Source organism: Hyposmocoma kahamanoa, unplaced genomic scaffold (assembly GCF_003589595.1).
Source record: "Hyposmocoma kahamanoa isolate Upper Pololo Valley unplaced genomic scaffold, ASM358959v1 92, whole genome shotgun sequence".
Classification (NCBI taxonomy): Eukaryota; Metazoa; Arthropoda; class Insecta; order Lepidoptera; family Cosmopterigidae; genus Hyposmocoma; species Hyposmocoma kahamanoa.
The window spans coordinates 20,997,297-21,019,896 of record NW_020654748.1 but is presented as its reverse complement, the minus strand read 5'-3'; the positions used below and the strand labels follow the sequence as shown (position 1 = coordinate 21,019,896).

The 22,600-nt window shown below is 37.0% G+C and overlaps 1 protein-coding gene across 2 annotated transcripts; it reads right to left on the bottom strand.

The window, feature by feature from the left end:
• Window positions 1-1,561: 1,561 nt before the first annotated feature.
• LOC113236818 (zinc finger and BTB domain-containing protein 17-like) lies at window positions 1,562-19,732 on the bottom strand. 2 transcript variants are annotated; one of them, XM_026473015.1, is made up of 9 exons: window positions 19,441-19,732; window positions 18,651-18,909; window positions 16,791-17,107; window positions 16,130-16,299; window positions 9,598-9,723; window positions 8,358-8,469; window positions 6,765-6,905; window positions 4,643-4,806; window positions 1,562-1,740 (listed from the first exon to the last, which is right to left on the bottom strand). In XM_026473015.1, the coding sequence occupies exons 1-9, from the start codon at window positions 19,730-19,732 to the stop codon at window positions 1,720-1,722; spliced, it is 1,602 nt and encodes a 533-aa protein (XP_026328800.1). In that variant the 3' UTR covers window positions 1,562-1,719. The 2 variants fall into 2 exon arrangements, with proteins under 2 accessions (XP_026328800.1, XP_026328801.1); XM_026473016.1 differs by having other exon boundaries at window positions 1,563-1,740; window positions 6,765-6,851.
• Between the last annotated feature and the right edge of the window lie 2,868 nt (window positions 19,733-22,600).

Below are 22,600 nucleotides of genomic sequence, written 5' to 3'. Positions count from 1 at the left end.
AATTTTGCTTTGGTTACTTTACATTGCCTGTTTGTTAGTATATTTTGGTGATTGTTGATAACGATTACTTTGAGATAGTGTAGTTCTTGTAAGCAGACATATTATCGATATTCTGTTATTAAAACAATTCACTACGAGGTTTTTATTATTACATTATTATTTTTAAAGTTTACCTACAAACGAAAAAAGAAAGAAAGAATGGTTGGAAATTATAGGACTGCCGAGCATAAACATTGGATCAAATACCATCTTCGTTTGTTCGCTCCATTTTAAAGTCAAATTTTAATAGAACTTTGAATGTAACTAGATTACATGATAATGCAATTCCATCATTACATTTATTGGTAAATAACTTTATTTTCATTTTGATTAAAATGGCTTATTACTTGCCTAGTAATAATCATACTTTAATTACAGTAAACTATACAAATTAGCAAACATAAAAAACAGTTTCAACATTCAAGCCATACATTTGCATGTCGATATTGACTTATCTATGATTATGGTACAACACTAAATCCGCCATTTGTTGTGGACATTTTTGGTTTAGATAGGTACGTTTATTCCTTAGATAGGTCAGCTCCTTTCCTTTATTTTATATCTAAATAAACGAAGCCAATTATTTGCTGCAGTGACAGCTGTCAGATTACGACAATACACGTTTCGTCGAACGCAGTATCGTTATTCTTATAATGGTAGAATTGCATTTTTCAGTAATTTCTATTAAAATTAAAAATATTTCAGTTAATGGATATTGTCCTATATAATTTTTGAATTTTTTTGACATAAGTCGTACCTCGATACACAATTGAGCCCAAAAATGAACGGATCCTTTCCTAGTTTGAGACAAATAATTTGGTTTTTGACACATATGTTTAATACATATAAAAATGTCACTAGAAATACTCTTTATGTTAGATAATTTTAAAGTTACAGATAGGACAGTCAAGTTACAAAGAAATATAACTAGAGTCTTCTAAGTAAATAAAGTAAGTACTATATATTCGTCTTACAAAAGGCGGAATCACTTAATCCAATGATGTTTGAAGCTAATGCAAAATTCAATTGCGATGTAAAAATTACGTTAAATAATTATGAAATCACTTAAAATACAATTAAGTTATAATTAGGGACTTAGGAGAAACAATGTCAATTGTTAAAATTTATTAAAATAAAGTAAAAGGTTGACAAGTTACGTTTGGACCCTGAAAAAAAGTGAAATTTCGTGGTGTGACTATGCAGTCACTATGCAGTTAGGACGCACGATTGCGTTTTGTAGAGAAAACTTTCTGAGGTTTATTAGAAATCCTCCTATTTTCTATTCTAAGGTTGCCTGGAAAGAATTGCTACTCAACAATAAGGCCGCCTGTTGCACATAACCATATTTTAGTATGTACAGTCATCAAAAATGTCTAGGGATCAAGACAATTTTTCGAAAAAATTTGTTACCCTATTAAAATTAAATAAACAGATGTATAGCATTTATTAAATTATTTATTTATTGTTTAAATTATGTATTTGACTAAAAAAACATTGGTGTTACATTTTAGGCAAAAACGTGCTTGATCCCTAGACACTTTTGATGTGTGCAGTTTAGTGTGTAATAAAGAATATTTTCATTAAATTCGTTTACTTATTGTAAGTAGAGTTGCCCTGTGAAATTTCACTTGCGCTTGTTTCTTACACTTTTATTTTTTAAGGTATTCGCGGTCTCTCTTATCACCGTTTATTAACATAAACCTGTAACAACAACAAGTATCAAGAGACCGTTCAACTGTTATAGTTAGTCGTTTAAAGTTCCGCAAGATGGCGAGGGTCGAAATGTGACTTGCCGCCCTTTACGCGATTAAGTACTAAATCCGAGGGGGTGACGGGTAAAAGTGAAAGATCCGACAGTCGCGACGTCGCTACGATTCCGATACCAAACGGACACCGACGAACTAAAAGAACGTGTAAAGCCGCACTACCGTCCCCGAGGCGAGGAGTGCGACATCCGGCAGGAGTCGTTAGCGACCCGCGACGTTACTGCTTCCACTTCTTGGCCGAGAACAGCACGGCGCGCTGCTTCAGGAAGAGCGAGTAGCCCTGCTTGCGCGCGGCTGCCGTCTTCTCGACCTGCGCCGAGGCGCCGGCGCCGCGCCTCCCGCGCCGCCCCGCACCCCCTCCGCGCCCTCAAGACTCGCGCTTCACCTGCAACACCACCCCAAACATTCAATATGTGGCTAATCAAAAGGGGTACAAGTTGAAAAAGCCAACTTTACCAGGAAACGCGAAAAACACTTAAAGCTTAATGTCACATTAAGCTTCAATTGTATTTCGCGTCTCCTTGTAAAGTTGGCTTTTTTGACTTGTATCCTTTTCCACTAGAGCCGCAGGCGTTTTTCGCATCTCCTTGTAAAGTTGTTTTTTTTTTACTTCTACCTCTTTTCACTAGAGCCACAGAAATGCGTTCGTTCGAGGTCCTATACTCTCCTTATCCGTCCGAAACAATTACTGTCAAATAAGTAATACTCGATCAAATTTATTTATTTTTATCGCAGGATGCGAATGAAACTTCATTCCGTACTGGCGATAAAAAAGCATTTAATTCCGCGGAAAGTACGTGAAGCTATCGAGATTGGTCGTCATTCGAATTTCAATCGTGATAGTAGATTTTAGATAACCCCGGCTGGAAAACAGTGTTAGGTACCACGTCAGTGGTTAGTGTAGACGAGACTTTAGAAAGTGACGTTGTTAGTCTAGTGTGCAATCCTGCATATGACTTTAATAAAAATGAAGCAAACGAGGTTTGTTTTTCGCCGAAGCCGCCTGCGCCCGCTGCCGTACTGAGTGATCGGGCTGCCAGGGCTTTGGCGCGCAGTTTCCGTCGAGTCACCGCCGCGGAATCTCATGATTAAGGACCACGAATTGGTTCGAAACATGTCGAGCAAAAATTGGGCCGAACGAAATAAGAACAAGAGTAGACTCCAGTCGTGACCAGAAAGAAGTCCTTCACCTATTTGACGATCTCTGTACAGGATAATTTAATAATTTATTAAATTTTACTTTCATATAAAAATATTTAAATAGATCCTCTAAACGAATGAAAATGCTAAGATGAGCGACCGGCGTTACAAGATCCTGATCCAAGATTACGTCAAACACATCCACATTAGAGGAGTTTTATGGTGAGGCCTATCCTGGAAAAGATGCTAGAGAGCCGACTTATGTGGTACGGACATGTTATGCGACGACCGCCTGATCATATGACAAGGAAAGTCCTTGACATGAGTAGCCAGCCCAAAGGACGTGGTAGACCTCGCCTGCATACATATCCCTTATTAATAAAGATCTGTGAGAGCATCAGTTAAGACCAAAGACGAACCAGGACAGTCTTCGAGAAGAGTGACCAGGAGGGTCGACCTCAAATAAATGGGAATAAGGCCAGGCAAAAGAAGAAGAAGCTCTAAACGGTGATAGCTGTGTATAGTAACAAAAGGAAGTGTTAGCGTAAGTACCAGTTTGAACTTACTACCTTATTACCAAATGCAGATCTAAAAAGTGTCTGTCAGATAGTACAACAAAAACTTTATAGTTTATTTTTGGTGAATTTATTATGTAACAAGTAATGGAACAAAACTTGTTGTTAATGATGTTAGAAATATAGACCCTGTATAAGGATTTGATTCCCGGTAGAACCAATTTGAGGAACAAACTTTTTGAATTGATTATGGTCTGGGTGTTCTAAATATTGAATTTGATAACCCTAGTTTAAGAAAAATTCGCACCATCAGTTTAATAAGGTCACGTTTGCAAAATAACAACTTTTCAGAAAAGTCTATTTTTAACCGACTTCAAAAAAGCATTTTCCCAGATCGAGGACTAAGGCTGCTAATAGCAGTAGTCAGTCAACATGCATGCAGTTGATCTTGGCTGCATGAAGTCGGTTTCGGCTGCATGCAGTTAATGCGTGAAGTCGTTATCAACTTCATGCAGTCGTGGTCTCGACTGAATACCAGAATATTTCTAGTTTATTAATTATTATGCATGTGACGATGTGACCTCCTTATACCGTCTTCCCACCTTTTTGTATCGCCTCTCTCCATTCGCATCGTATCGTTTGTTCTTCTTCTACTCACATTTAAATTTAAAATTGTTCCATTTTACCTCGCATTCTGATTTTATTTCTTTCCATCGTGACTCTCAAAATTACTAAATAAGATTGAAGACTGTTCCCTGTTCGGGCGCCAGTGTGGAGGTGCTTCTGGTGCTGGGGCGGTCTGGTGGATTGTAATGGTGTGTAGCCTGGATACATCCTCCAACATCTTATTTAGTAAATTTAGCAATTCAAACGTTGAAAGCCCAGTTTATAGATGTTTAATCGGTTTATTTATTCGGTTTTAACAAATATAATCTTTAAAATATAAACTGTATAAATATAGTTAGTAAACGATTCAAAAAGATAAATAGTGGTACGTTCCCTACCGCGGTCGCGCAGAGAGTAACGATGGAAAGAAACAAAATCAGAATGCGAGGTAAAATGGAACAATTTTATATTTAAATAAGAGTAGAAGAAGAAAAAACGATACGATACGAATGGAGAGAGGCGATACAAAAAGGTGGGATGACGGTAGAAGGAGGTCACACCGTCACATTTATTTACCTCTGACGGACCCGCCTCCTCCTCCGTCGCCTCATCATCCCCCCCTTCGGTCTCGACCTGTTCGGGGCTCATGATCTGGTCGTGAAGGGTTCGCAAATGCCGCAACAAGTTTGACTTCACGTTGAAACCTTTGTTGCATAATCCGCATACGAATGGGCGTTCGCCTGGAACCGAAGTGTTAAATTAATGCAATTATAACAATAGCACCACCACATTACATGTGAGACGGAAAAAAAAGAGGTAAATAATTACCAATTGAGTGTGTACTAATGTTGCGTGCTTTTTGCCGTCGACCACCTATTTCAAACTTAGTTCGATCCTTTGACCACGCTAAACTTAGAATCCATTTCACTAATTACATTTGCAACTACTCCGTAGCTGTCTGTTTACTTCTGAGTAATGAAACTGGTCTTGAATGAACCTTATTTCAAATACAAAATGATTTTATTTCGTATAGAAGTAAACCGCCCTTGAAAGCTTAAAACTGGTTCAACGCTACTACATATCCGTAAGCCTAATTCAATCGAAACTCCACTGACATTATAATTAAATATATATTATAATTAAATATTTGTTATTAAATCGCAAGCTTATGATTTTCTAAATTGAAACACGTGTTTATAGTTTACAGTTTAGCTGTGGCCGGATAAAGTTCTTTGCCGTTACAGTAATATAAGAAATGAATGAAACTATTTTTCCGGATTTAAATCGCGTATATTTGTTTTTCAAACAAACCAACGTTTCGGGCCCTTTACAAGTCCCATGGTCACGGTTGGCTAGAACTTGTAAAGGGCCCGAAACATTGGAACTCGATATAGGAAATGAAACTATATTTTTTTGGGATCTAAATTGCGTATTCTTGTTTTTTCAAACTATTCAAAATTCCTGGTAGCTTTACAAGTGCCATGATCAGTCAGCCGTGACTGTAAGGCGCTCTTAATAATAATAATAGTTTAATTTCCTATGTGTAACAATCGCTCTATAGTTACAGTTGGTACTTAACTTGATAGGTTGTTTGAAATGCTGTGTCTATATTAATAATTAGTTTTTGAAAATTTCGCCAAATTAAATTCCAAATGTATCAGCCCTTACACTGGAGCATATCAAACGGAAACGTTGTTACTTAAGTTTACATTATTTCGAATTTAAAACAAAATATTTGGAGTTTTTACAGAAAATTACTTTCTTTTATTCATAAAAAACACCGTTTTCATTTAACCACCATCTCACTTGATGAAAAATGACGATGAGGTCGACGATCCACACCTAAATAACGACTTAACTATAAGAAAACGCATAAATTTCCACCCTCAAATATTTACATATTTTTAGTAACACGCGGCTGTGTGACAGTCATTTTCAAAGAGATCATAAAAAACCTTAACACAGTTTTAGATTATAGAATTTGTTTAATGATATTTTAGCTATGCATCATAATGTCGGTATAACTTTAAATATTTAAATAACTTTTTTAAATAGATAATTTTGAGCTCTATCTTATGCAGTTTAAAACGGATATTTGAGCGCTTGTCACTTAGCCCCGTTTTAGTTAGTTGACGGAAGAGAGCATAAAATGTGGAGTTGTCTGTTACAAATTAATGTCGACGACCATGGTATTTTTAACAAATATTCGTTGTTGAAATTTCAATTGAATTAATTTCAAAGTATTTTTTGTGAAATACCTATTGACTTACAATTATATGGACGTCGGGTCCGCGCTAAAAAGTGTCCGAACTTATAGGGCGTTAAAATCGTATACAGAGCGTCATTCACGCTTTAGTCTTCGTTTGTTCGACTGACAGCGAAGCAAGCAAAATTAGCAGTACTGCGATGACATTACAATTTAAATTCAACGTTTTAGCTGTTTCATATTCCTTTACATGTCACTACGTTTAAATAGGTTGACTTGGGACATTTTTTTCGTGGTTTTTGTATTAGACCCGTCGTCCATTTATTTGTAAGTCAATGAAAATACCCAATTGTTTTTCCCAGTATAACAGTGATTTATGGACTTACGATTTCTGCTAATAAATACTCGGCATTAGGGTTAAAACCCACACTGTGGCGCTTTATTGTGTGGCGGTTTATTTCATCGCAGTTATTAATACAGTTTTAAACTTACCTGTATGAGTTCGCATATGAATGAGCATAGACGCATGCGATGGGAATATCTTCTTGCAGTGCGAACAAGTCTTGTTTTGCACGCCCTCTGTGAAACGATTGTGGCGTTTTGGTAGCTGACTGTTGTTTGATATGGCCAATTCTAGACAACCGACATCGAACGACATTTAGAACAGGGTTTATTCAGCTGCGGGGTTACATTGCATTGCTCTGTTTGATGTAGAAATAAACTTTAGTGATCTTGAAGCGTACAAACAAAGCATCACAAGGTCAAGACAATATTAAGAACATAACTGAAGTGATTATCATGAGTGTAGCGAGGTGTGTTGGAAATTAGTAAAATAAAAATTGTAACAAGCAAGGATCAGGCTCACAAATTAACGTTAAATATTCTCTTGTGTCTCGATGTACAGTTCAGCCGAGAATCTGCCACATACATTAACAATCAGGTTTCAGCTATGTTAGTGGAATTGTTTATAAATCTTTGTATAAACAAGACAAGGGACAATTGTAGCGGAAATTGCAGCTAATATTTTTTTTTATTTATAACAGTAGAAGTTTTTTTTTCAGTAGAACCTCCTCTTTTTTAAATCGGTTAAAAACATCTGGCTACGTATTAGCCGGATAATTTCCGCTTCGATTGTTCCCTAATCGATGGTACGTCTTAAATTCTTTACTAACAAAAATTAGAAGCTCAGATTTGAAAAAATATTATTTGTTAATAAACAGAATTATTTATTAATTCTATATCTAATAGAGCTTATAATTTTATGGTTTTTAAAGTGAACATACAGACTTATTTAGGATCTGCCTAGGACAGTTACAGTTGACCTAAACATTTATTGTACATTGTGTAGCACTATTTAACATCCAATAACTATATATAGTCCGTTTATTTATTAATAGAGGACTAAATAATTGGTGTAATAAATTAGTATGATCAGTCCGGGATACCTAGAATGCATTTCCTGACCTAGGTCATCAAATAAATTTATGTTTGTAGGCAGCGTCCAGTGTTCTTAGAAAAAAATGTGTCTATTTTTAATTTGTGTTCTCGTCACTCTTTACAGATGGCGTTTAGAAAACTCTAGAAATGGAACACTTCCAGGCGCCATCTATTGGCACAAAATTGAACAACGTAGTTGTGTGCTGTCATTCAATAGACCAACACACCAAATTCTCCTCACAGCAAACTATATCATCGAAATTCACCCATCATTCTAAGTAATAAACGCGTGTCTTTTTTAATTTGACGAATCGATAGAATACCTATCGCTATAATACTTTAAAAAAGAAGAACCAAACCGCGCTGAAGATGGCGTGACGATCTAGACAGCTTTGCCAAAAGTATGGCCTGCCAAAACAAAAACGTGTGGGGAACTTAGACTATGGAATTTATTTTTCCTTCCTCTAAGGTGGAGATGCAGTGGGAATGATGACTTTGCCCCACAAATGGGACAGCTATTATAAATTCTTATTTAAAAAATATTCAGGTACTTCAAACAGTCTTGCTTAATTGTAACAAATAATGCCTTGATTAAAGAAGGGACTAACAGTATTGTATTTGTTTGAAGCAAAAAGAACAAATACTAACCTATTTCGGTGTGAGTGCTCTTAATATGACGAACCCACTCAGCAGGGTTTGGGAAGTGTTTCTGGCAGAGGTCACAGCGTAACAAAGCCATTGTGTCTTCTGTATCATCGCTCTGTTGCAGAAATAATTTATATTTATTTGAGACACACTAACTAAGTACAAAGTATGTAAAATATTTGAAGCTAATTCAATACTAAAAAACACTTTGGAACTTTTGATAATATGCACAGAATTCTAACAAATAAATTCAATATGACGATTATTGCATAACACAATGTTTTACTATCATGATGTTCAATATTTTTTTGTGAAATTACTCTGTTATAATTATTAATATAAAGATCGAACACTAAGAAATATTCCGTCGATCCGGCTGCATTCGAACCAACGTATTCGGCTTGGTATGCTGAAGACGCTCTGGTTTGAATCCAGCTGGATCGAAGGAATTTTCTTGGTGTTCGACTTTTGTATTCCTAATTTCATTAAACCTTTTTGAAAAATAAACTTAAAAATAGTTAAAATATCAATATCTGAATAACTTTTATTATAGTTCCTACTATACCAATTAAACAGAATCTGTATTACTACTTCATATATTTCACATTTGTCTTAATTTTACATATTCACTTTCAATAATATAGGACATAAACCTATGTCTTCTCCCAAACAAATTTTGTTCGTGTCATTGTGATCTTCAAATATATAGTACATTTAATAATAATAATAATAATAATAATCATTTATTTCAGGCAATTTGACCCATATTTATAAATTACAGCAAATACAATAATAATAATAATAATAACGCACACACTCGACACAGCCCCGCACTAGGGAAACCCTGTGTCGCGGGTGCCATGGACACACAAATAGACAATTACAAATTACACCCAAACTCACGAGACAAATAAATGTTGGCCATACAAATATTTCTCCCGGCCCGGGAATCGAACCTGAGACGTCTGCATGGCTGTCCGGCATGGTAACCGTTCGGCCACGGAGGCAGTTTAAATTAATTAAAGTCTGTACAATTTCCTATGTGGCGCACTAGATGGCGTTAGTCACAGTAAGTAGTAGGAAGCTTGAAGATACGGTTAAAATGTGAATTACGTTTATTCAACAGCATTAATTTTAAACGCTAGTTTTAAGATTAATTTAAAATCGCAAAATAATTATTAAATAGAGAAAATGGAATAAGGCTATATGCTACACAATATATGCAACTAGTCATGATACTTACAGCCGATCGATTTTTCCGTTTCCTCGTGTGATGTTGGTCAATGCCATGCCCTTGTACGTGTCGCACCCATGCTGCTGGTACTGTGAATACCTCGGCACAGAGCTCGCACGCTAGGGGGCTGTATATCTGAAAAAATAATTGTTTCAGATTATTGGCAACGTACAACATAACAACAACATCATCAACACATACGTTTCACAGCTGGGCACGGGTAGCCTCTGTCCTACCTAACCTACGGCCACACCCCGGACACTCCATACAACTGTCGAAAATTATTTACCTACTACTACTACATACAGCAAGGCGCTATCTGCACACGCGCAAATGTGTGCGTGAAGTGACAGGGTTACCCATCATCATCTTTTTCGCACTATTACGTTACGTGGTCGGAGCGGCAACATAGCGAAAATTCTAACGCGAATCTGTTATCTATGATTCTATTAATAGAATTCTAATAATTATATATGTCTATTAGGTATTTATATCGATATATTATTATATTTTTCTTTAATTCACTAATATGAGTAAATTGAAGATTTATTTCAAAAATATATTAAAAGCATTTAAAATGTTATTTTTCGAACATTTACTTTTAAGTAAGGTAACCAATGTATTTGAAATTGCTTGTCCAAGTTCAGTTAATACTTAGATATATTCACTACCTACGTAATATTGATCAGCAATAAATGAAGAAAACAATAACTGAATGAGTTCTGAGTTACTTCGTTTCATCTTTCGGAAAATGATGATAAACAGCCGTACACAGCACAAGTCACAATCATTATAAATAGTAACGTAAAATGATGTTTTATATTAACGTACAAGTTTCGTAATGAATAAATGAAAACTATATTCAAATAATCAAAGCCGTCTTAGCGCGAAAACGGCTCGCCGGCAGCCTTGTTGTCGTTCAGTCAATGTGACCGGCAATGTGCGGGGTGTGGTGCGGTATCTAAAACTAGGGAGGGGAGGAGAGTGTCCGTTCTCTCATTCTTTATTCTCTGCTGAGGCCATAATGCGGGTTGGGAAATTTTCCCTTTTCCGACACACGTTTTCAAAGGGTTGTGAAATATTGCTGCTTCCGGTGTATTTATATAATAATTTAGAAATATACAGTTATTTTTAAAACACTAACAACCTCTCAGGACTATATTACTAACATAATAAACAACAACTTTTGTACCATGACTTTTTAACCGACTTCAAAAAAGGAAGAGGTTTTTATTTCGCCTGTATTGTTTTTAACAATCTTTCTTTATTTATCAAATAAATTAAGTATTACAAAATCATGATGCTCTGACTTCCAAACTAATATGATACTGTATCTTGGAGGTGAGATTCCTCCCGATAAGCACAATCACAAGAGATTTTCTATTGTAGTACAAGTAAAAAAATAAAGGTATGATAATAGTAGCCAAAAACTAAACTAAATAATTAAAAAAGATAGAGTATAAATAATCTCAGTACAGAGTACTAAGAAACTCGACCTCAAAAGTACGTGGAATTACGACTATTTGCTAAGTTTTATTGAATAAATTCGCCACTATACAACACTGGAGATAATAAAAATCGGTTCTCACTACTCAAAGTATATTGAGAGAAAAACGCCTTGAATTTGAGAAATAGCAAAATCAACCATTAAAATAATTGCTCCTTAAGTAAAATTTAGGCGCTATTTATAAAAATGAATCTTCATACGTGAACAGCCACCCTTATTGGTGGATGATACCGGAGTTATACCGGAGTACATACATACAAAAAAAATGTGGAGGTTCTCAACTCCTCCAAGTCGGTTAAAAAGAAAATAAACAACAATGATTGGCCTTCATGCGTGGAGTGAAGTGTTTTTTGTATGTATGTTACGCGATAGCACACGATTTGTGAGCAGATTTTGATCATTCTTTTTGTATATGAAAGAGGGTATCCCGTATTGGTCCCATTTAAATTTAAAAAAATATTCTTCCTCTAAGTGTGCCAACCAGGGGATGAATCCGGTTTCGCGAACTTGCCGGTAACCGATTTTAATAAAACTTGGCAAATAGATGTAATTCTACGAACTTATGAGGTCGGTTTTTTAGTACTCTGCATTGAGATTATTACAAAAAATAATAAAACCAAAAATAAACTCGTTTTTGTTATATTATCTGACACTTTAGATCTGGATTTAGTGGCAAAATCTTAGCCAGTTTAAACGTGCAAGCGTCCCCCCAACGGCCCCCACCCCCGCTCCTGTGTTTTGCAACGTACCGCACAGAGTTATGACTGTTTAGAGCGATCTATATAAATATTCTTATTTTTGTACGAAAGTAAAATCTGACGCATTATTAAATGACATGGAACAAACTTGTTGAGTTTATGATGTTAGTAATACAGTCCTGCGAGGTTAATAACCTATATGTATTTTACAAAATATTTCAATTCAAACTGTTCACCTCAGAATTGAGAAGGAACCTTTCTCCCACTAGGCTGCTACCACGGAACAACAAACATAGTAGAATCGGTTAGTTAGCGTCAGACGCGTACCAACATTAGGTCTCGAAAGACCTACTAGAGGTCAGTCCACCATTTTCGTTTTGCATGCTATGGTTGTCATTCTTTTGCGCAAATTCTCTAAAAGCGCAGAAATATGCCTTATTGTGCTTTTTTGGAATGCAAAAATGATAGCCGCACCAAAAATATTACCCGTGGTAATATTTCGTATCATCGTTGTCTTATTTTAATAAATTTTCTGTTTATCGAATTGATTCAGGTGTCGTTCGTCGTAGTCCAGCTACTGGCCGCAAGATGGCAGCACGTTGAATAAATTTTCAATATAAAATCTAAAGTCGTATCTTGCAATAAAGGTATTGAACTTTCAACGATATAGTGAATGTGTAAAGATTAAATTATATTAACAATCCAGACTTTGTTACATCTTTTTAATTTAGAAACTATTTTCTTGGACTATCTTAATTCTTTTAGTACTAAGATCCAATTAGTAAATTGGATCTTACTATGGAACAAGAGAATTGTGGTACTTTAGCTTTCTTGGATGTTTTAATTAAAAGAAATCCTAATAACACCTTAGGCCATACTGTATTTCGAAAGAAAACCCATACAGATAGGTACCTCAATGGTAATTCCCATCACCATCCTAGCCAGTTAGCTACCGTGGGCAAATCTTTGTTTCAGAGAGCATATGGTGTCTGCGACAGTAATCATCTGGCGGGGGAACTTCAGCATATAAAGCAAGTCCTACATGCGTATAAGTTGAGGATTCCACGCCAATGCCGCAGACCCCGTGTGAAACCACCAACAGTCGAGCGAAGACCTGCCATCTTACCTTACGTGAGAGGTGTTACGGACAAGATCGGAAGAGTCCTCAGGCGTGCATCTATCAAGACCTATTTCAAGCCCCTGAGGAAGATTTCTCAGTTCCTGAGACCCGTGAAATGTAACATCGCCTTACAGGATGCAGGAGTTTACAAGCTTGACTGTGAGTGCGGTCTCTCTTATATTGGACAAACAAAGCGAAGTATTTGTACCCGCGTCAAAGAACATATAGCTGATGTCAAACACCGTCGCGTAAACAAGTCTGCAGTCTGCGAGCATGTCATAGATAAACCTACACATTCAATGAAGTTTGACAAACCCCAGGTCCTTGCAAAAGAAGTCCGTTATCTGCCCAGGATGCTGCGAGAGGCCATTGAAATTAAAAAACATCCTAATTTCATCAGGGAAGATGGTTTCTCCGTACCACCAGTTTGGGATCCAGTATTTCCTCTAATGAAAAATCCCAAACAGACATAAGACTGCAGTACTAATTAATATGTTTTAGTTTATTCTACTAATAATTAATAATAAATTAAACTTAATAAAAATTCATTCAATAAAATAATTTGTAAAACTTAATGTAGCGTAAATTGGAATGTTTTCTTTGTAAAATTAAAAATAAGGTATTTAATTGATAACTATTGTAACTATAGTGAAAAAATAGGGTGGTTTGCATTAATATTAGACATAACTGGTTGAAGACTGTACCACCTCAGTCAACCGTGACCATGGGACCTGTAAAGGGCCCGAAACGTCGGTTTGTTTGAAAAAACAAATATACGCGATTTAAATCCGGAAAAATAGTTTCATTTCCTATGTGTAACAATCGCGAAAACCTAAGAACTCGATTAGAAACTATGACCAATAATTATCAAGATTTCGTAGTGTTTATCACCGGTTTGAGTGCGTTTTGGCTACAGCGGTTAAGGCACTTCCATTTTTTTTTTCTTTCGTGGCTGGCACCACTCTTTATTGGTACCATTTTGTAATATTAAGCTTTAAGACAAGAACTTTTTTGTTTCCCTTGCCATATTATGCCTTTAACTGACAACGAAAGCATAGTATAATATAATAAGTAGTGTAAATCTATACAAACGTAGCAACCGCGGCTTGTATGTGTGCACAGTCGATACTCGCCGTATACGGACGTACATTCGCATGAACTCGCGAGGCGCTCGCGTTGCACAGCGCGGGTCGCTAGCACCATTGAGTATAGAATTATTTTTAAATATTAGACGTATTCTTGTGTTCTCTCTATTTCATAATCATATTACTAGAATCGAGATACCAATCCACGCTGCTGGTTTAAAAATATTAACATGTAAGTACTGCATTTGACAACCAGAAATTACAAACTCACGAAATAATAAATACAAACATTTCTCCCGACCCGGGTATCGAACCAGGACAGGCGTGGCAGACCAGAATGGTAACCTTTCGGTCACGGAGGCAGTTAAATATATCCATTTTACGTATATGTATGATCAAAAGTAAACAAAAGAGAGAACACTTACGCGATTAACACACTGCACCGCGCCCCGCGACGAAGCGCGAAGCTGCGTTTTTTAACGTTGTACTGAAGTATCTCAGTTTGTATGGAAAACACGCGCCGTCGAACATGCTGATAACGCTTCTACGCGCGGTATTACTGGGCCCCCGCGCGTAGGGGCACCCTACGCTCCGCACTACCGCACAGATTTTTAATCACTTTGTGTCTATTCCAGGAATTGTCGTTCGGATGTCCCCTAACAAATAATCAAAGGATTCAGTTGACATGCGTCTTTAGTTGAAAAATTAATCTTCATATTTTCTTAAATCTTTGTAATGAAGTTGAATGTTATCTTCGGTGTCTTTTTATTTGAGTAAACAAAAACAATCGACAGTATAAATGCAGCGTCCTGAACAAGTTCTGTATTATTAACCATTCTTGTCAAAGAAGGGTTTCAGCTACATGGGCAATCACTACGGTGATCAACTAAGAAGCGAGTACTTTGAGTGGCGCGGGGCCGCTAGACCGCTGCCCCCGCGCAGATTAAACCGCGCGGTGACGCAGATCTGCGTCTCAGCTACCGCGCGCGGGATTTTGCGTCTCGCGCACCGTCGTGGGGCGCGGTGCAGTGTGTCAATCGCCTAATGTTTTGTGTACTTTTAAACATGGAACTATAATATACATATTAAGTTAAAAAGTAAAAATACTATTTTGTCGCCATCGAGTATATAACTAGAAATAGAGACGAAATATGGGCCATCCGTCCCTGGCAACTCATCAGGCGAATGGGTCTTATATAACTTTTAAATATCAACTCTCCTTTGCGTTGAAATCACTAATTAGAAAGCTGAAATAGTATAGCGCCAACAACTGACATTGTGAATTGTAATAAAGGGGGCTGTTCCATTCGGTGGGGTGGGAAAAATAGCAAAACATCTAAATACAAAACAAACGGAATCACATTTCATCGGTAATTATATATTAAAAATGTAATTTTTCAATTTTCGTTCTTTATAGCAAAGCTCAAGTTAAAGGTCTACTTGAAGTGAAACAACTGACGACACCCGTCAATTGTTTCGAATTCGGGCTGGCCAATCGGAGCCAGTTGTCACCGTACTGATATTGGCAGAACAGTTTTCAAACAAATGAAATGACATATCGTCTCTATTTCTGGTTATATACTTTATGTTTGTGGCTTACAACTTACATGGGAGGTATATTTTCTTACCAAAACTGCAAAAGTGCCGGCGCAGCGCATTGGGACGCGTCGCTGCGCTAATTTGAGGCGATATTTACAACAAGTCGTTGTCTAAGGACACGTTCCTATTATGTCGTGACGACAGATAGTCGTGCAGTTTAAAGTGTCGTAACTTGTATATTTAAAAGAAGTTGTTCACATATAGTAAAACACGATTAACCGTCGTTCACGAAGTTAGAATAACAGTCTTCTGACGATAAATAAAACGTCACGGTAAAATTGTGACGACATCTAATCACAGCTTCATACGGTTGTCGTGCAAAAGACAAGGCGGTTGCCGTGAATCGATAAATTGTCGTCACGGTCTAGCGGGAACAGCTATACACGACAATCGTGCAACGAAAAAATAAATGTCCAAGACAGTCACGACAGATAGTCGTGATAGGGGTTAGACGCGATAGTCGTCTAACGATACGACATAATGGGAACGCGACATTAGGCTGTATGGGGTATGTCATCTGAGGTAAACTCACCAAGCCCTCCTCCTCAATTTCAACTTCGTCAACTGGCTCGGATTTGACGCTCATCTCGGCTTGAAACATCTCTGCGATAGAGCGTTCTTCCTCTTCGATGCTTGATGCGTCCCACTCGGGTTCATCTTTGATCTGTACTTCAGTTGTATTGTTGCTCTGTGCTGATTTTTCTGCGGAACAACTTTCTTTAAAGATATTTTTAAAGGTACATTATTTCTAATTTTTACCTTTGCTTTAGCATAAAGCTCGCACTGAGCTAGAAACTATTTGGCTTGCTGCAGCACACATAAGTTGTTTCTATTTGACTTGCAGCAACACGCACAAGTTGGTTTTATTTGCCTGGTTGTAGCACACTCAAGTTGTTGTTCTTTTATTAGTTATGTAAAGGCTCCTTATTATGCACATACATTTATTTACTACTTTCTTTTTTATATGTTAGTTTTCACTGTTAATTTTAATTTCTATTTTGTGTTTGTTTTTTGTTAATTTAATTTGTTATATACTTGTTTGTGCTTGTGGGAGGACATTAGACATTTTATTTATCTATCTATCAAGGTTAGAAACCTACAGGCATCAATTTTGACCTTCATAATGTACATTACTATGGATTGTTCTATTTGTTTAACACAAATATAAACTATAAACAATACTGTCAACTCACTAGAAGTTTCCGAAGCATTATCAGAGTCCTTAGCTTCATCGTTCTCAGTCTCAGCAGTCTTCTGTCGTTTGCCATACTTTTTTTCAACAGCATGTCTCCTAAGTATTCTAGGAAGCGTTGGGGTATCATTTGATGATTCATCAGTAGTGGTGCTTGCAGGTGCTACTGGAGCAGTAGGGGTACCAACCGTAGCTGCCAAACCTTCAGCTGGTGCTTGTGCTACGAGTATTTTGGGTGCTCCTGGACGCAAGCTCCCTTGAGGACCAGCCTCTGTCGTTTTAATGAAGACTAGTTTTGGTGGACCGATGAACATTGGCCTGCAAGCATATTTTAAAGCAATAAGTTATTAACTCTCTCTTTGCTATAAAGTGTAAAAACCTTTCAGTTGTATTTACTAATAATCACTAGTTGATGTCTCACATTGTCGACATGACAGTAAGAATATTTCATATAAATAACCAAGCCTCCATGTGCTAGTAACCCCTGAAAAACACTTCTTGCCACTTCGCGTTATGAACTTGTTTAATTCGCTCCCAGAAACAGTAATTAGTGCTCCAACAGTGAACAGTTTCAAATCGAGACTTGATAAACATTTTGAAAACTAACAATGTACAAGTGCAGTGACATACACGCATCAGCTGTTAGAGCTGCTAGCGTATTAATTAAATAATAATAATAATAACATAGATCCATAATGTAATTTAAAAAATAAAAAGTGCTGTAAAAAATGAAAAGAAAATGTATTTCCTACAATGAGTGAGAAAAAGATGATGTACTGCCTTTGTCCGAGAACTTTTATGAATGGCACTACATGAGGCAATATGCATTGCAGGCAACCAAAAGTCTAAAACTAGCGAAATCCCCAACACTATGAGAATCAACCAGTGAGAACCCAGGACATCCTCAGCCAGCGCTAGCCGCCCATTAGACATTATAATATAAATAAATGTCAAATTAATATTAAAAATGACATTTACTGTTGCATTATGCCATCTACATTGCAATGCTCTATTTGGTGTGAAATTAATAAAGTTACAACCATTTTAGTGATACTCTAACACTGGGCAGCAACAGAACATGGTAGCTGTGTAGCACATGTGAAATCTTTGGTGTGAGAGTGTGTTGATTCTATCAAAAGGCAGACAAAACGTCTCTGCATCTCCTTATCTGTTGATGGGCCTACGAAGCTCGATACTGGGAAAGCACAATGTCGGTTAGCAAACAACACTGCTTTAGTAATTTTATAGAAGCGAGAAAAACCTGCATATATTATTAAAAAAAATTTTGACACACCTATCCATAACAGTCGTAGTGCCACTTAGAATTTAAATCGCTAAGATCATAGGGGTAGTGCCACTATGCCAGTCATCTTGAGACTTAAGTTGACAAGTCCCATGTGCGTGTAATTAAACTGCCTCCATGGCCGAACGGTTACCATGCCGGACTGCCACGCAGAGGTCCCAGGTTCAATTCCCGGGCCAGGAGAAACGTTTGTATGGCTTACATTTATTTCTCTCGTGAGTTTGGGTGTAATTTGTGGTTGTCTATGTGTGTGTCCATGGCACCCGCGACACAGGGTTTCCATAGTGCGGGGCTATGTTGAGTGTGTGCATTATTTATTATTTATAATTTCACCAGCACCCTCACCCTTCCAAACCGGAATGCAGTAATGCATTACTGCTTGGCGTCAGAAATAGGTAAGATGGCACAGTACTTTCCTGAGTATTCGATTTTGCCAAGCTTGTAAAATTAATTGTAGCAAAAGCTTTTGTCTCTTGGAGGGATGAAGGGCTCCATGGGCCCAGAACGAAACAAATCTAATAATAATAATACAACCATTATGAGGATTGATCGTATTACCTAGTGACTCCTTGTGCAGTCTGCATAGGAGCAAAAGTCTTAAGTAGTTTGTCATCTTTCTTTACATTGATCTTGGGCTGTTCTTCAGTTTTCTTTTGAGGTTGTTTGTTAACCATTACTGTTGGGTTGGCAGTTGTCTTTTCAGCTGGTGTCGAATCCCCTCCTGCCTCATCTGTCTGACGCCAAAGACCACGGATTTTCAACACCTCACCGGCTTTCAGGACCGTATCTAGGACTTCATTTGAAACTGTTGTTTCTCCTGAAATGAATAATGACATATTTTAAAATTTGCATTAAAATTTTGTAGACATCTACTATTAGGTTTTTTTTAAATATGTATATGTGATATAATTATTAATACAAGGATTGAACACTCAGAAAAAATTCCTTCGATCTGGCCGGTTTCAATTATTAGTATTAATAATTATAACTAACTAGTGGAATACTTTCACAAAAAAATAATTGAATATATGAATTATGAAAAACAAGAAAACAATGCTATTAACTGTGGGCGCTGGATGAGAGGCCCGGGTTCGATAGGACCAATTTGGGACATAAAATTTTCGAAATTAGTTTTGGTCAGAGAGTTCGGAGTTCGCCCCGGAGAGGTTTCCTTTGCTCTGGTAGTCACAGTACAGAGAATTCTTTACATTGACACCAGGTCATTGGTGTGGTTGTAGGGAATATTATTGCTTATATTACGGGCACTGCCTATGAGAGACCTATTCGTCATTCGGAGGCTATTCCTGCTCAACGCTAAAGATATTAATAAAATAAATATCAATTTTACCTTTATACATATATTCGACAAGAATCTTTAGCGCCTTCGTAGATATATCTGGTGGCAGAACCACGTAGAGCATCCCTCCCATACGCATTACGGAACGCTGGCCTTCGAATAAATTGCTCAAATACACGCTGCACGAGCTCAGGATGAACTTGTGCGCGGGTATTTGCGACCCGTCCATGGTGCACAGCACTACGTCCGTGAACCGCTCCGATCGCAGCAAAGCCGCAACGGAGCCGTTCATATGCGAACTGTGCGAGTGCCATTTCAACTGGTACGTGTCCGTCGACGTCATTTCAACTCATTTTATCACGTCATCTGCGAATATCACAATTAGTACACATTATTTACTACAACACAACATATTTATTCAAACTCATAACCTCACACGCAAACAAAAACAAACAACCACTAAAGAGAGAGGTACTATGTCACCAATGGTCACGAAAACAAAATCTCTCTCCGACTTTTCACTTTACTTCATATAGCTATCTCAACTAAGATGAAGAAAATTTTCGAGAAAGAAAAGGATAGTTGCATAGACGAAAGACACGTGAGAATCACATAGTACCACATATGCTACCGGCCGGCGCGTCGTCACTGGTTTACGGAAATTGAACTTAAAAATTACAAAATTATGTGAAAGTTAAAAAATCAATCACGTTAGATAAAGTTTAAAAAACTTGGATATGTTTAAAATTATTTGAATATTTTTTATGTTTTATTCGAACACAATTTAAATTTAAATAGTTTATTAGTGTTTTTTGATATACTAACAATATACAGGAAGTGGACCAAAGAGGTAATCTAGTAAACGATAGAGTTAATAATTACCTCAAACAACCGGTAATCAATAGAAATACAGTGTGAAGTCTAAAATTAACAGCGTCATCTTTCGTATTTCTTACAAAAATCACAAAAAAAATAATCAAATTTACACTTTTAACGTTGTTAAAGTAATATGCGCAACCACCGCGTGCGACCCTCGAATCCCGTGTGCGGCGGCGACGGCGGCGGCGGCTACAAAAATCGATAGAGATTGTATTGATTTAACTCGAAAAGCGGGGTAGCGCGTTTATCTCATCGATCCATGCCGGAGAGCGTCGGTGTGCGGAGCGCGCCTGCGTCGTATGGCGAGGGGCGCGTCAGACGCCAGCGGCGCCCGCCCTGCCGCAGGGCTACCCTGTTCACGCGCAAATTGCGACGGTCTCACCAATGACTAGTCTATGTACCTACCTACATACATATAACTTTGAAAGCGACGCGACGTAGCAATACAAAAATGCCTTTCGTAAATATCTTATATACAAAAGGTTTTTGACGACTTTAATTTTTTTTTTAATTTTCATCATAGTTATTGAATTTCAAAATCTTACTATATTGTTCGGATAAGGTACTTTGTAAAAAAATTCTTATTTAGCTAGAAATTCACTTTACTATCGATAAATTCATAACAAAATGGAAATTACTTGAAATGCGTAATTGTTATTGTTTTGGTAGTGCATAATAGAAAGGGAGAAACACATTGGAGACATATATTATGGACATTTACACTGAGAGGCAATAGGCGCAATCGAAAATACTCAAATATGTATGTTCGTTTGTACGTATAGTTCGAAGTCGTACGTACAATGCTATACTTATAATACGTATACACGCTTATATCAATATGTTAACACGTGAAGCTGCGATCAAATAATCTTCATAAATGTTGATGGTATATTATTGGACATAAGCATATACATTTTTAGTTACAGGCAGACAAGAAATATTTTATGCAAAATATGTTGTCATGAAAATCGAATAACGTTGTTCTTAAATCAATGGTTTTATTTAAACTCTGTCAACATCAAAAGGTAGTCTTGTCAATAGACACCAAAAATGTAGGATGATGATAACATTATCATTAATCCATATACGTCCCACTGCTAGGCACGACTTGTGCCTATTTTGATTACAAAACCCTCGCAGTGTTGTAAGTTTTTAAAGAATGATTCTTGTTTAAAAAAATAAGGTGCTGTAGGTCGCTATGTAATTAAAACAACTCCGGAGTGCCCAAATTGTAAAGGGTCCAATGTGTTCGAAATCAGAAAATGAACGTTTGTGAAAAGGTAAAAAGTCTGAAGCGCCTCTGAGCGAAAATGACTCTTAAATCATTGATAGTTTTGGTATTTTTTTGTGTCGAACTGTCCAGATTTCGTAGCGGTCTGAGCACTTTTTTGGTGCTCCAGTAGTGCGATAATTCGCTATTTTCTCGCAATGTTTATTGCTTAAGCGTAGTTTAAGGGATTTTAAAATTCGCTCCTCTTAAATACCCTGTACGGTGCCTTAGACATTTTGCATTTGCACAGATGAATTATCCAATGAATAAGGTATACTCACATCATGGTTAGCTCCTTAACAACGAAGTAACAGTGCACCAATTATGGAGCAAATTCTTCACATTTCTGGGAGCCCTACTCATTCTCATGGGTGTACGAGTTTGCGCGGATCGCGTGCGCAGTCTTTATTGATTTTCCCATGGCGACCCCACACACACCATCCCTCTATCTACCTATACCATGTACTTATAGACATATTACGTATATATCTATCTAATCGATCAACTACAAATGCCGCTGCATTATGAGTGTACTTTCGAATAGATGTATGTACAATAATCTTAATAATCAACTACAAATGCCGCAGCATTATTAGTCTAGGTACTTCCGAAAAGATGTATACAATAATCATAGCGTGCTACTTTTGACAGTTGAATAATTTAATAGAATTACCATTCAAATGTTGTGCACCGTAGTTATCGTGAAAGCATTAATTAAATTTCATGTTGGATTGAAAAATAAAACATCAAAAATGTGTAGATAAGAACAATAACATAGAGACTAGTAAGACTACAGTTCCCTTACACATTTGGTTTAAGTTATTTAATGTTCGAAAACATATTATAGCTGTCAATTTTGTGGACTTCATAGATTGCAGTCTAAATATATTCATACTTCTGTTCAAACCAATTTCATCCGTTCGTCTCGTCTAATATTACAATCAGCGTGATTGTAAGTTTGTACCTTAATACAAGACCAATAAGGTGATCACATCGCTAACATTCCATTACGCGTGATGTGTTGCTTGCGGCAATATCGATTAAATTAGCAAGGACAATATT

What these genes read in the sequence shown, in the direction of transcription:
- LOC113236818 (XM_026473015.1), bottom strand. Translation starts at nt 19,732, where the DNA reads ATGACGTCGACGGACACGTACCAGTTGAAATGGCACTCGCACAGTTCG. An exon ending in TAATGCTTCGGAAACTTCTA is followed by an intron (nt 16,300 to 16,790) that starts GTGAGTTGACAG and finishes GTTGTTCCGCAG; the next exon opens with AAAAATCAGCACAGAGCAAC. An exon ending in AACGGAAAAATCGATCGGCT is followed by an intron (nt 8,470 to 9,597) that starts GTAAGTATCATG and finishes TTTCTGCAACAG; the next exon opens with AGCGATGATACAGAAGACAC.